The sequence below is a fragment of the Fusarium redolens genome (assembly GCF_020744475.1).
Source record: "Fusarium redolens strain MPI-CAGE-AT-0023 chromosome Unknown BKA55scaffold_7, whole genome shotgun sequence".
Classification (NCBI taxonomy): Eukaryota; Fungi; Ascomycota; class Sordariomycetes; order Hypocreales; family Nectriaceae; genus Fusarium; species Fusarium redolens.
The window spans coordinates 2,203,463-2,216,794 of record NW_025763670.1 but is presented as its reverse complement, the minus strand read 5'-3'; the positions used below and the strand labels follow the sequence as shown (position 1 = coordinate 2,216,794).

At 47.2% G+C, this 13,332-nt stretch overlaps 6 protein-coding genes across 6 annotated transcripts; 3 read left to right on the top strand and 3 right to left on the bottom strand.

The window, feature by feature from the left end:
• Positions 1-28: 28 nt before the first annotated feature.
• Positions 29-1,035, bottom strand: BKA55DRAFT_643273 (uncharacterized protein). The gene is made up of 2 exons (XM_046197175.1): positions 809-1,035; positions 29-761 (listed from the first exon to the last, which is right to left on the bottom strand). The coding sequence occupies exons 1-2, from the start codon at positions 989-991 to the stop codon at positions 69-71; spliced, it is 876 nt and encodes a 291-aa protein (XP_046050485.1). The 5' UTR covers positions 992-1,035; the 3' UTR covers positions 29-68.
• Positions 1,036-1,211: 176 nt separating this feature from the next.
• BKA55DRAFT_689736 (mitochondrial carrier domain-containing protein) lies at positions 1,212-2,405 on the top strand (the record flags this gene model as incomplete). The annotated part of the gene is made up of 8 exons (XM_046199387.1): positions 1,212-1,249; positions 1,295-1,326; positions 1,370-1,394; positions 1,439-1,506; positions 1,550-1,906; positions 1,950-1,968; positions 2,011-2,256; positions 2,300-2,405. The coding sequence occupies 8 exons, from the start codon at positions 1,212-1,214 to the stop codon at positions 2,403-2,405; spliced, it is 891 nt and encodes a 296-aa protein (XP_046050484.1).
• Positions 1,994-4,922, bottom strand: BKA55DRAFT_567255 (uncharacterized protein). The gene is made up of 5 exons (XM_046192712.1): positions 4,615-4,922; positions 4,057-4,566; positions 3,266-4,009; positions 3,149-3,222; positions 1,994-3,105 (listed from the first exon to the last, which is right to left on the bottom strand). The coding sequence occupies exons 1-5, from the start codon at positions 4,827-4,829 to the stop codon at positions 2,462-2,464; spliced, it is 2,187 nt and encodes a 728-aa protein (XP_046050483.1). The 5' UTR covers positions 4,830-4,922; the 3' UTR covers positions 1,994-2,461.
• A 373-nt stretch (positions 4,923-5,295) lies between these two features.
• Positions 5,296-6,935, top strand: BKA55DRAFT_663546 (major facilitator superfamily domain-containing protein; the record flags this gene model as incomplete). Its single annotated transcript, XM_046197665.1, has 4 exons — positions 5,296-5,575; positions 5,619-5,930; positions 5,979-6,600; positions 6,650-6,935. The coding sequence occupies exons 1-4, from the start codon at positions 5,392-5,394 to the stop codon at positions 6,933-6,935; spliced, it is 1,404 nt and encodes a 467-aa protein (XP_046050482.1). The 5' UTR covers positions 5,296-5,391.
• Positions 6,936-7,317: 382 nt separating this feature from the next.
• On the bottom strand, positions 7,318-10,120 carry BKA55DRAFT_539069 (uncharacterized protein; the record flags this gene model as incomplete). The annotated part of the gene is made up of 8 exons (XM_046190093.1): positions 7,318-7,555; positions 7,599-8,062; positions 8,125-8,135; positions 8,651-9,042; positions 9,086-9,244; positions 9,283-9,802; positions 9,846-9,981; positions 10,025-10,120. The coding sequence occupies 8 exons, from the start codon at positions 10,118-10,120 to the stop codon at positions 7,318-7,320; spliced, it is 2,016 nt and encodes a 671-aa protein (XP_046050481.1).
• Positions 10,121-12,748: 2,628 nt separating this feature from the next.
• Positions 12,749-13,331, top strand: BKA55DRAFT_663544 (uncharacterized protein; the record flags this gene model as incomplete). Its single annotated transcript, XM_046197664.1, has 2 exons — positions 12,749-12,945; positions 12,983-13,331. The coding sequence occupies 2 exons, from the start codon at positions 12,749-12,751 to the stop codon at positions 13,281-13,283; spliced, it is 498 nt and encodes a 165-aa protein (XP_046050480.1). The 3' UTR covers positions 13,284-13,331.
• Position 13,332: the final 1 nt, after the last annotated feature.

Sequence of the window (13,332 nt, the reverse complement as noted above, 5' to 3'; positions counted from 1 at the left end):
CGCGAGAAGCTCCATCGCATGAACTCAATTGCTTAATCGTTTAAATGTATTGTCTATAGTGATTTATATCACAGCTTCGAGTCTCTACCTGGCGCAAAGCTACTTCCACCAATTGCCTCAACAATCTTATCCACCGTATTCAAGATCCAATGCCCACCCTCATCACCAGCCAAATACTGCACAGCCTCTTCACTCTCCCCATCCTGATCATTCTTATACGTCCCATCCTCGAGTGCCTTTCGCAATCCAAACACATGCGACAAAACCTGCGGCCCAACACCAGTCTGCGCTCGTAAACACGAAATAGCAATCATAGAGGTATGAACCCGTCCAAGACTCGCAAGCGTATCGCGCTCCGAAGCAGGAGGATCCGACAGAAGAGCAGAGTAATGACTGCTGAGGATATAAACGGGTAAATCGGGATGCGCAAGCGCTAGCTTTTCGAAGAGCTTATCTTCGTACGGTCTGTAAATCGAATCCCATAATCCTTTACCGCGCGCTAACGCTTCGTCAATGTTTTGCGATGTCGGTTGTCGGCTTGGTTTCGTGCAGAGTTTCGATGTTACTTCTTCGGGGAGCGATGCGTGGAATGCATTTAGGGAATTGATCGTTCGTGGAATGCCGTTGAAGCTGATGCATTTGAGACCGACTTCTCTGATGAACTCGGCATTTTGGACAGCGGAGTTGGGATCTTTTGCGGACGCGACGCGGTGAAGAACGGGCAATGAATCGGGAGAGTTAAGTGTAAACGTCGCAGCAGCCTGAATCATCAATATCTCTCCAATGCGACAATTTTGGTAGAACGTACAGAAACTGTTAGCCATGACTTTGGACCGAGGTTCCTAATCGCAGCATCGTTTGCGATAGCCTCGTACAATTCCTGGACTTGTTTCGGCGCAGGACGAGGGCCTGGCTTTGCAAAAGGCGCATTGATAAGCGCTTTCAGCGAGGTAGATAGTTTCGACATGTCTGCTTGTTTATCGTTTGACATTGTGTTTCTGCCGAGGATGTATTGACGCTTTTGTGATAATGACGATGATGGGCGGAAGTCAGAGTTGGAGACCGAGGGATGGACCCACCTTTTCTACGGGGTTCAGAATGGATGTGCGGACGGAGCTAGATTTGGATACCGAGGGCATGTGTAAGTGTACAAAACAATGAGATGGAAGGGAACTGAGAGGAGTAATCAGATAAGTTAGGATATTGTTTAAATGAGTTCTGATAAGAAAAAGGAGCCTTTTTGGCTTGGGTACGTTCTTTTGAGTGCGTTATGAATATGGCTGACGGTTTGTAGTGGTGCTGCAGCTTGCATGGCTGTTTGCTTCAGTATGTCTTCTTCAACGACGGAGAGCTTGACTAACATGTGAAGCCCACCCTTTGGATCAAACAAAATAGTGAGTCTATCAATCCAAAGTTACATCGTAAACTAACAAGCCAGTCGCATGCAAGTCATCAAAAGTAATGCGTCTATGCTCAACGTCCTATATCGCTTTGCCGCACGAGATGGTAAGCTCCCCATCCTTTATACCACCCATCCGCTAATTATCAGGCATCCCATCACTCTGGAACGGCTTATCAGCTTCTATCCTCCGCCAAGGAACATACTCAACCGCTCGTTTCGGCTTTCACACATACTTCTCAGATAAACTCAGAGGATACACAGGCAAGAAGCTCTCAGTTGCGCAGAACATTGCCTGCGCTGGTGTAGCTGGTGGTGTTGCGGGTTTAGTCGGCAACCCAGCTGAAGTTGTTCTCGTCCGTATGTGTGCAGATGGCGCAAAAGCTCCTGCGCAGCAATTCGGATATGCTCATGCTTTTGATGCGTTGGCGAGAGTTTATAGTGAAGAGGGGATGAGGGCGTTCTGGAAGGGGATTGCTCCTAATATCGCGAGGAGTGCTTTGATGAGTGAGTTTTCTGCTTTGAGAATGAACATTGCTAATAATTGTAGATGTATCTCAAATCGCTACGTAAGTTTGCTGCCTCTGTGGGTGACTCAACTAACAAGACAGATACGCATCCGCGAAACAATACCTCCTCAGCAACGGTTTTGGAGACGATACAAAAACCCATGCAATCTCCTCTCTAGCCGCTGGAACAATGGCAACAACTCTATGCGCTCCCGCAGACGTTCTCAAGAGTAGAATGCAATCTAGCGCTGGTAAAGAAGGCCTAGCGCAAGTTTTGCGCACTGGTCTTCGAGAAGAAGGTCCAAGATTCCTCATGAGAGGATGGACACCTGCTTGGTTAAGACTTACGTACGTTTCTCGTTTCTTGTGCTGAGTAAAGCTGACTTTATAGACCGCATACTGTTTTGACGTTTGTGTTTATGGAGAAGCTTCGACAGCTTACGTCGATAGATTGGTTAGGTGGAATTAGTGCTGCCGAGAAGGTGACTCTGCGTTGAGAAATGATTTAGGACCTGATTTGAGCAAGTAACTTGTTTGTTGATTTATGTAGCAATTATATACCAACTTCAGGCCAGTAAAGCCATTCGAAATTCGTCATATCCTCCCATGATAGTCCCCCAAACGAAGGTTCAAAATCGTTTCCAGGCTGATTCAACGCTTGAACGATCTGATCATCCGACATAGCTGAGAACTGTAATGGTTCAGGCCATAAAGCCTGTTGATCTAAAAAGGTTGGAGTCGTAATTGGTGCTTCGTTAACGATCGGCATTCTCGGATCTGAGATACCGTCTCCTGTCGCTGCCCGCCTGACAATTTGCTTGAGATACTTTCCGTACTTGATGGAAAGACCGTTTCGATGTCGTGTGACTTTTCCAATCCTTTCCAGAACTGTGGCTGTTTCGTCGATCAGATTTCGAACACTTGGTGCTAGAGATGATCCACCGGTTGCGTAAGAACTTATTGTAAGGGCGAAGCAAGCGGCGAATGAAATCATGATGGCTGTGTTGTTCGGCATCGACTGAAGTTGTGATTCTCCCTGGATTGCAGCTCTCATAACGTTGAGGGCGGATGATAGACCAGCGGTGTGAAAGAAACGACGGACTTCGAGAGGTGCGGTTGGATGATTAATCACTCCGCCGTAGATAGACAATCGGGTATGTGTGACGAGAATCTCGACGTATGGAGGAAGACGACGGTCTGATGGTCAGCATGATTCTTGTCACGCAGCTATTGATCTTACCTGGCCCCTTTCCAATAGAAACACCCCATTCTGTGTACCATTGATCAAAGAACCGTTCAATAGACCCTTGAATTCTGCGGCTGTTAGCTGAGCCAGTGACTTTGGGGACATACGTACGACTGTGCGATTAACGATCCATCACTGGACGCCATCTGAGATCCGTCGCAAAGAGCTCGAACAGTAGCAAACAACGCATCCAAATCTCTTCGTAAAACCGCCATGGAAACAAGATGACCATCCAGAGGATCAGCATATTCCGAACGATGCCAATTGTCACAATCTTTCAAAGATCTTGTCATCGGTACTGAAAATGGTCGCCCTCTAGCCAACGACATTCCTCGCTCAAGAACAAACAACGAAAGCCAGCATCGTTCTCGGTTCCTGAGGAACAGTCGTCCTTTTTCTGACCATGGATCAATTTCGGGGAACCCATCCATTGCGAGAGCAGCTCTTGGGTCGAGACAGTCACCCCTCGCGAGGCCAATACCAGATCCAGAACCTAGCATTTCTGGTGAAACGAGGCTCTTGTGGAGTGATAAATCTGTAGCAACTGTGTTGGCGATCGAGATGTAAGTACACGTCTCGTCATCAGTTGAATGTTGTCCCGGAAACATCCATGGGATATTAACCATGAAGGCAAGAACAATTTCAACTGATCTGTATCGATTTACCATGACTCTATGCGCAAGAGTTCTAGCGTGATTTGATAATCGTTTTGAGAGGGCTGCTGCTGATGGCATGAAGAGTGCAGAGGCAGCCATGATAGACGTGTAAAGAAACGCTGATCTTGAACGCGTGAATTCGACAGTGTATATCCTCGGATCAAGACCCCATCGTGTATGCGCGAGGTTCCGATGAAAACTGCACTACGCGGTTAGTACGCGCTAGAAACGGAGCAACAAACTCACAAGTTGAAAAGCTTATCTGCTTCCTCCTCAGATACAAGGCCCAGAGAAACAGGATCAACATCAGGCCCAACATCGAGGTGAACTTGCGCCGGCGCAAAGAAAGCTTGGATTTCATCCTCCGTTTGACCCTGCGTACTAGCCGTATGCGCCTGCTGCGGAGAATTACCATGTCGCGACTCAGGCGATGGCTGGATATACGATGCCCTCGCAAGAAGCTGTAGAGGATTCTCTGCATCGTCAATAGCAAGACTCTGTTGCGTTCTCTGGATGAAATCAGGCATCGCTACAGGGTCTTGCTCCTCCTCCTCTTCCGAATACGCATCTTCATCGCCATCACCGCTGACACTGTACCCACGAGTAGTCGCGTGTTCAGGCGTATTCGCATTGCTGAGTAATTCCTGCAAATGGTTCAGAATCCTATCATCTTCAGGATTCTTCTGCGACGCTGATCGAGCGCGTTTAACAGCCTGGTCAATCTGATACAACGCCTTATCCAACCCAGTTCGTTTACTGACAACCCAAGTCAGCATTGATAGGCAAATATGCGGGGATGCTTACTTTTTAATGCCCTTTTGACGTCCAGGATGATATGCAGGACGCACACACTCGCAGTCAAGCTGTATGCATCTCCTGCATCGTTCCTGGTGAGGTTTCCAGTCGCATTTGATCTTTGAGCGACGACATACGAGACAGGCTGCTTGTCTCGGACGCGGCGAATCACCAGCTTCGAGCGGGGATGTTTGGCTCTGAGTGTCAGAGTTCCGCCCCGCCATGATACAAAAAGTCGGAGGTTGATCTGTTACCGAGAGCACGATGGGAAAATCAATGAGGTGATGAGAAACAAAGTTGGGTAACGGGGGGGATGGGGAGTTGAGAGGCGGAGACGTTTCCGACTCGAGTCAGGTATGGTTTCGTCGGAAACATACATGATTGGTCAGTGTTTAAGCTTCCGATATTGACTCGCGGAGATGCATATTCAACGTCTGACTAGTAGACATGATTAAAATTATGCATAGTTATTTGATCCTATCGATAAGTTATATTACTTGCAGATACATCATCCACAGAGATATCATGTCGCCATCGACCCTGTCGAGCACGAAATGAACGGACAATCGCAAAAGTGGAAATGGCCACTGACTATATCGTCGGGCAACCTGCGATTCTAGCCTGATTCGGAAGAGTTATGCACTAACCTTGCTTCAATCCACAATTGATACTCCATTGATGAAAATCTTTAGAAGATGGCGATATGAGAGGGATTTTATAAGAGGTGAGGGTTGGAATATTTTTTGATAATGAATTTTTTGTTTGGATGCTTGTGTAGCCGTCGAAATGTCGTCCAACGCTGTAATCGAATCAGGCAGCGATAAAGATGTCAAGGATGTCACTGAACAGAGCGTTGAACAGTCTAAGCCTGTATCTCGGTTTACACGATGGTATCGCAGTCCTTTATTCAATGTCATAATCGTTGGTTTGATCTCTTTTACTCAACCAGGAATTTGGAATGCCCTCAACAGTATGTTCACCGTCACCTCACTTTGCATCGCTAACAATTGTAGATACCGGCGCTGGTGGTCAGCAGGAACCATACCTTGTCAATGGCGCCAACTCACTCACCTTTGGCATCATGGTTTTTGGATGTTCCATTTTCAGTATCCTGGCCAATAAGATTGGTCTGAAATGGGTTCTCGTTATCGGTACCCTTGGATATGCACCTTATTCTGCAGCGCTTTACACCAATAACAGATATGGTGTTGAGTGGTTTGTTCTGCTTGGTGGTGCCACTTGCGGTATTGGTGCTTCTGCGCTTTGGGCTTCGGAGGGTGCTATCGCTTTGGGATATGGTGATGTCAAGGATCGTGGAAAGTTCAGTAAGTTGGCATGATTTGATTGTGAAATCCCTGTGTTAACCTTTGTAGCTGGAATTTGGCTTGGTCTTCGTGAGCTTGGTCAACTTATCGGTTCTTCAATTCAGCTCTCACTCAACGTCGACTCTGGAAAACGCGGCCGAGTTGGATACACCACTTATTTGGTCCTCATCGCTCTTCAATGCCTCGGTCTTCCTCTCGCACTCCTCATCTCGCCGCCCAACAAAGTCATCCGCCCTGATGGCTCCAAGTTGCCTCACACTCAAACCAACAAGAGCATCAAGGAACAATGCCGGCGATGGGGCGCTCTTATCAAGCGCAAGCAATTCTTCCTCTTGATTCCTATTCTCGTTGGTTTCAACTGGAACAGCACATATCTGGGTATTTATCTCGTCAACTACTTTTCCGTCCGAGCGCGAGCTTTGGCTTCGTTGACTTCCGGTATTGCTGCTACTGGTGCCAACATTTTCTGGGGTTGGTTCTTTGATCTCAAGTACTTTAGCCGACCCCAGCTTGCTAGAATCACTTGGGTTTTCTTGGCTATTACTATGACTGCTCTGTTTGGTTGGCAGTTTGCTATGGAATTGGAGTATCGTAACGCCAACCCTGCTGTTACTCTGGATTGGGATCTTCCTGGTTTCGGTCGTGGATTCGCTGTCCAAGTCCTTCTTCGGTAAGTTTGTATCAACCTACTTGTGAAAAATTAAACGCTAACAAACCAGATTCATGAACGAATCCCACTACATGTTTGTGTACTGGATCATCGGAACCTTCTTCGAAGACGTCGAGACCCTGACTCTTGCTGTCGGCTTGGTCCGATCATTCGAGTCTCTTGGATCATGCTTGGCATTTGGTGTCGGTGCTGCCAAGGTGCCATCTCTGACCAACCTCATCGTCGCCTTTGTCATGTTCTGCATCTCTCTTCCTTCAACCTCTTTCGCCGTTTTCCTTGTCCCTGAGCGTCCGGCAAACCATGTGCTTGACAAGGACAACGAGTCTGAGGAATAAGGTTAGACTATAGCTAGGCTTTCAATACTATCTGAAACTCACCCACTTTGCATTACAGGTCCCTAATTGACGGTGGAGCCGATCGATCGTGATCGCGATGCAGGGTCGCGGCGCAAAGTCCTGCTGTGTGGATGAGGAGATTGTTCAATCACAAGTCACATGTATTGGTCCGGAAGAGGAAGCTGATAATTAAGAATTAAGAAAACAGCGCCTGGAACCCAAGAACACATACACACTTGCCAAGCCAGCTGCGCCGTCATAACCCTGAGAGCTAGCACGGGTCACAGGCGGCATAGGGCTGAAGATCTGAACACATGAACCAACAGCCAAGTGTAGCATTAATTACAAGGATACGAAACGAAATCCCTGTCCATAAATAAACCTAATTCAACGGCGAAATCATAACTTCCTCCGAATCCCTATACCGTATTGTCCCATTCTTGAACGCTCGAACCAGTCCTCGAACTTTGTGCTGGAGAGGAGTAACCTTTCTCAGCTGCAGAAACTTGCGAACCAGCTGAGCAGTGATACTGAGAGCTCCTGAAACAGCAATAATCTTGAAAAAGGCTGTTAAATCACCTTGTGAGTTGACATATGGCCCGATGAAGCAAAATGCCATCCTAAGTTTGTAAGCAACGAACCTAACAGGACCATGATACACACCATCTAACGACGGTTGGAGATACAGCCTTGATATAAGGCCGCTCCTGTCTTTTGATATTCTCAAGAATGTCGTCGAGTTTGGCAAGATCTTTTATGGCGTTGGCTTGAGAGATTCGGGCATTCTGATCTGCTTCTGAGCCTCGGGGCTGAAGAGGCCGGGCACAAAGTCCAGGAAGATCATCATGGCTGATACCAAGCCCGAATTTCTCAAAGAAATTCTTCAAGTGACCATTTGCGGATTCTCTGTAAGTTTCAAACTGCTCAAATGCATCACCGTCACGGTCGATTGGTGAACCTAGTGATATTGCTTGGCTTGCGATGCCCGCTCCCTTGATAAGAGAGTTTCCCATGTTGTCTGTGACTTTTGGAATGTTTCTTGTCCTTTGCCTTACGTTCAGGCTTGCCTTTGATGGAAGCAAAAGTGAAAACGTCCCCTTTCGATACGGTCCGCATGTGAGCATGGTCTGAAAATGACCAGAAAGAAGGGGGATTCATGCATGTTGATTGGTTGTGTAGAACAATATACCTCATTTAGACCTAGAATCAGGTTGAATTAGACATTATTCTCAAGACAATGCAAAGTGGCGTCGAACTAGTCACAGAGGTGCGGCTTGTGCGTATAGCGGTGGGCGACATGATCAGGGGCATGGTTGAATGAATTTCAAGGAGATTGAGGGAATAGTCTTCAAATTCTTCCTCAGGTAAGGCCCGCGTAACTATAGACTTTCTTCATCTGAATAGCTCTATGAATTGCGATAACTTCTGTCGTTGAACTGGGCTCGGCTGGTAAGTTCTCCCCCACAAACACATCGCCAACCAACAAAGACATCACATGTCTGTGCATTTGATAGATCGCGTGCATTGACCAGATGACGCGCTCGGCCCTAAACTCCTCTCACAAGAATTCAAACTGGATAGAAGTGTACAGTATGTAAAAATGTGTTCATTAGTTCTGCTATAAAGGTATCAATCAACTATCGTCGTCTACAACGACCTATCGCTCGGACTTTCAGACCTCATCTGAGTCGTAACTTGCGTCTTGTTAAACTTACTCTCCCCATTAACAAGACTCTGCTCATCATTCTCACTGTACTGCACATGAAACGTCCTCTGCAATTCAATGCCTCCATGCTCAGGCGTATGTATAGAATCACCCGCATGAGAAGGTAACTCCACACGAGCACGACTTCGACTCATGATATGTGATTTCCGTCCGTAATGTTCTCCGTAGTTGTTGTATTTGCTCGAATCGTAGGATGAGCCTCCAAGAGCGGGGAAGAGACGGACGAGAATGACTCGGAGAGCGGGCATGGATGCGCAGATGATGCCGACGTTGATTTCAACGGTTGACCAGATTGAGATGTCGGTTTGGTCGTATGTTGGGTTGTGAGATGAGCCGAGATCGACGAGGAATTGGAGACGAATGATGCTCACGACGGTGACACTGAGAAATTAGCTAGGCTCATTGGAATTGGCATGTAACTTACAAAGTTCCGACGATAAACATGGCGGCAACACCAATCTTCTTTTTCCAATGTAGTTTGAGCTTCCGCAGATACCACATTGGAACTGCAAGCATCCATACATCTATAGCAACACTGATAGATGCATTGGCCCAGCCGATGGCAGTTGAGTTCATGCTGATACTGTTAGCCGAGTTCTTCGCGTCGAATTGTCAACATACCATGTTCCCTTATGCTCTCCATCCCAATTCAACCAGAAATAGCTCACAGGCGTACACTGAAACGCCGCCAAAAACATAAACAAAACACCAAAAACACTATTGAAAATAATAGTCCCCCAAAGAAGTTTCTGCGCCGTACCCGGAAAGATCCTTAGGTAAAAGAACAGCAATGACGTCTTGAGCAGCGAAACCTGCGCAAAGTAGAAAATCTCCAGGATCCAAAAGTAAAACCCAAACTTGGTTATGTCATCAAACTCGAGCGTCCAGATATCGCGGCCTTCTCCGTGTCCGGCTGTTCCGTGGATGTTCATCGCTGTGGAGGGCATGCCGAAGATGAGCGTGAGCACGATGAATAGGTCGTCGAGACCGAGTTCTGTTTTGGTGAAGAAGAATTTGGACCAGAGACGGAGAGCGGTTGCGACGCCGGATATTACACCGAGGACGATTGTTACGTTGATGAAGAGGGGGGTTTTGTTTCGCACGGGGACTTCGCAGTAGGTGTAGGTCATGTTGAGCGTTGCTATTGATGTTAGAGAGGCGACGTGAAGGCATGGGCGACGTACTCAGACTGTCTCTGACGTGACATGCTTTGGCTGCGCATGCCTCTGCTGTCTGGATGATGACTTCGGTCGAACACACGCATTTTACATCGCTCGATTTGCACTCCGACTTCGTGATGGCATCTTCGTAGCAAGGCGCCTACAACATTAGCATACACCTATCAATTGACGGGCTAACTTACTGCACAAGCGGGCAGATTGGTCAACAACTCTTTCGTTGCATCCGCTGCCACTACCAGGGGCACAAAGGCCACCAGAAAAGGCACAATCCACTTCATATTGATCGACAAACGTTTTACAAGGAGGATGACCCGCGTGCGGACCCCAGGGGATATTTAACAGATTTCCTTTAGCTGCAGTAGATCTAGGGGTTCTCGCTTTATCCTTGACCTTACAGTCATCGTCTCAAGGGATCAGTGTAACCCCACTGCGTTCGTCCCGTCAATTTGGAAGGAAGTTAAAACATGGATGATCCGGATTCTTCCAGATACAGCGTAACATCGCCTACAGTTGTCCCTGTAGGGGTTAATAATTTTAGTTCATTAATTGGCGCAAATGCGTGTTTAGAGTATCTCGTAAGCTGCACTGTCACTGACTTGACTGGTAATTTAGTTTGGGCTGAAATATCAGGTACCGCACTAATCGGCATGGGGCTGCCGGCTTCGGTAACCTCCTTTTTCTTGCAAGAAAAGACCGGAGTTTCAAGTCGTGGATGAGGTCCAATTGTGGAAGGTCGCCTCAAGCTTAGTCTAATGCAAAGGATCCTTGACACTTCAAATCGTCTTAGCGTGTGCCAACGGCCCGATCCCTGTCTTGCCAAGGATTGGTTGGGCTGTGGACGGAGATCATCTCAAGATTTGCTCTAAATATCTGAGAGGAAATGATCAGCATGTCACTCAACTGAACTTGTTGAAGGCGTTCAACCTCGAGTCAGCCAAATGCATGATTCTGCAACGGAACTGTTCCGTAACAACGACCCCTTTGTTGGTGAGTTTGTGCTTCATCATAACTCAAATCAGTCTGATAAAACTCGGGTTAGCTTGGTCCGATCCTACCCCAGGTTTCAGCTCAACGCGGCAATTCGACCGAAGACGAGGAACTTTCCAAAAGCTTATCAGAAAAAGAAATATTATCCCAAGTGCCTGGTTCGCGGTCTATTTTTCACGTGCAAATTAATAGCTTCGGATGACTGAACAGAATGGGTTCGCTCTCGAGAAACAAGGTTCTCGTACTATTGTATCGTGTTGCGGAGTTGATCCATTTCCATCCTCGCCTCGGTGAAGTTATTGGAACTAGAAGCTAAGACCTGTCCAGACCGCTGGCCTTGTACATATTGATAGCTAGTCATGATCCTAGGGCTGTTACAGCAACGGTCACTAAGGAATCTGGCAGAAACTGTTCTGTCAAAGACGGGTAATCTGCTTTGCAATGATGTAGGATTTTTTAATTGTCTCTCCACTTGGTAGTCATTGTTTGACTATAATCATGTTACTTCGCTCGTGGTTGTTGGCTTCAATGTTTTGTAGGCCTCCATTGACATGGGTCACTTGCATAGACCCTTGTTATCGCGTCGTCTCTCATTAGCAATGCAACCTCGACTGATGCACCGTTCACCCCTGATTGTTTGACAACGTGTTCTAGATTGCTTGCAGATGTTCCATGTGGTCAAATCCCCTGCTTCTGTCAGTGGCGATGAAGCATATCTGGTATGCATCTCGCGTGGCCTTGACATATTGCGTAAAGTGTTCGCTTTTATCCCACCTTTTAAGCTACTTTTATCCGTCTACCGAAAGCTTTGGCCTCGAAAAGAAGCAGATTATTCCTTTATGAAGTAACATGTCCGGGTGGATAAGAGCATATCGTAGGGCGGGTAGCAGATCCTCTCGTAACCTAACGAGTCTGGATGTTTATTTGGTTGCATTCAAGATTGACGCAATGAAGCACGTCCGTAGTAGTATCGCTTGGTTGTAGCGACAAGGTTACCTGTTTCAGTGAACGAGTCATGAAGGGATGAATATCTCTTGCGCTGTATAACAGGATCCGAGCTCGACTTTGACATTGTGAAGAGTTTAAGCAATAGTCACCGATGCATCTGCGAATTTGCAAGGTCTAAGAATAAACCCATGCGGATACTTGACACCTGCGTTCCGATTCGCTGTACAGTCGATCTAGTAGATTGATGCCACAGGTGGATAGTCCGAGTTGTTCTCCAGCTGATCATCCTGTCTTGTCCACAAACGGCCGTAATATCGTCTAATCCCGTAGACTCTATTCTGTTCTTTATTGCATTAAGCTTAAAGCCACATAGGCTAATCTCAGTTATCCTGTCTAGAACCACTACAGCTTTCGCCTAATCTTTTGACAGATACAATCCGGGACCTCCGCAGATCCTCTCATAATTATAATACTATTTTCTTCCCGGGGAAGCTGCGAAGACATTATGTAGGTCAGAGATTTGTCCATAGAGAAAGCCAGATGCAAATGCCAACTCCGCTATGAGGCCCCGTGAGGATGTTATTATAATATTGCCTCTTGCTATCGTCAAGGATGCTTCTGCCCAGTCGGACAAGGCGGACTTGGCCGTTTCGATACCGGAACCTTCCCCGGCAGCCACGTGGGGCTCGATCGTTGGGAAACGCCAATGCTTGTGTTCCGGGTAGGTATCTCAATTATCATCGAGTTATGTTATCGATAGTCGAGTATGAGATGTGTGAATGGGAACTTAAACGCTTGGGTTGCTGGGATAGAGTTGTCAACATGAGACGGAGATTGCTTCATAACCTACCCTAAAGATGGAATCATGACGTCAGATGGAACATTGCTTCAAACCTCCAGAAGCTCAATACCATGACAACATCAATCAATTCTTCGCATCTTCAATAAATTACACTTCAAAACTATTCACAATGTCTCTGACACCTCTCTCATCCCTCCGCGTCTCCAAACATCTCATCCCATCTCACAACCTAATCCCCAATTGCAACACCCACCAAAAACCCCTTCTTCACTACCACGCCGCCTTCAAACCCCCCATAACCGCATCAAAGATAGAATCGCACCTAACCTCAATTAACGTCGTAACACCACAGTGGCGCTACACAATGTACTCCCAAACACACTTCCACAGCACGTCCCACGAGGGTTCTCTGCATAAGCCACGGCAGAGCCCGCTTATGCTTTGGTGGCGAGGATAATGAGGGGAGGGTTGAGCCGGTGGTGGAAACGGGCGATGTTGTTATTGTCCCCGCGGGAGTGGGGCATCGGTTGCTGGAGGATCTGGAGGGCGGGTTTGAAATGGTGGGGAGTTATCCAACGGGGTGTGATTGGGATATGTGCTATGGGAAGAAGGGTGAGGAGGACAAGGTGAATGCGATTAAGAACGTGGAGTGGTTTCGGAAAGATCCTATCTACGGGGATGAAGGGCCAGCTACAAAGGTTTAAGCACGAGTCACGTTTGTGGCATGTGCCGTGGCTTCGGGAGCATCGAGTT

Coding starts and splice junctions, on each gene's coding strand:
- BKA55DRAFT_567255 (XM_046192712.1), bottom strand. CDS start 4,829: ATGGCGGGGCGGAACTCTGACACTCAGAGCCAAACATCCCCGCTCGAA. Junction 4,567..4,614: donor CGTCAAAAGGGCATTAAAAA/GTAAGCATCCCC, acceptor TTGGGTTGTCAG/TAAACGAACTGGGTTGGATA. Junction 3,223..3,265: donor GGATCGTTAATCGCACAGTC/GTACGTATGTCC, acceptor TAACAGCCGCAG/AATTCAAGGGTCTATTGAAC.
- BKA55DRAFT_643273 (XM_046197175.1), bottom strand. CDS start 991: ATGTCAAACGATAAACAAGCAGACATGTCGAAACTATCTACCTCGCTG. Junction 762..808: donor AGTCATGGCTAACAGTTTCT/GTACGTTCTACC, acceptor TTGATGATTCAG/GCTGCTGCGACGTTTACACT.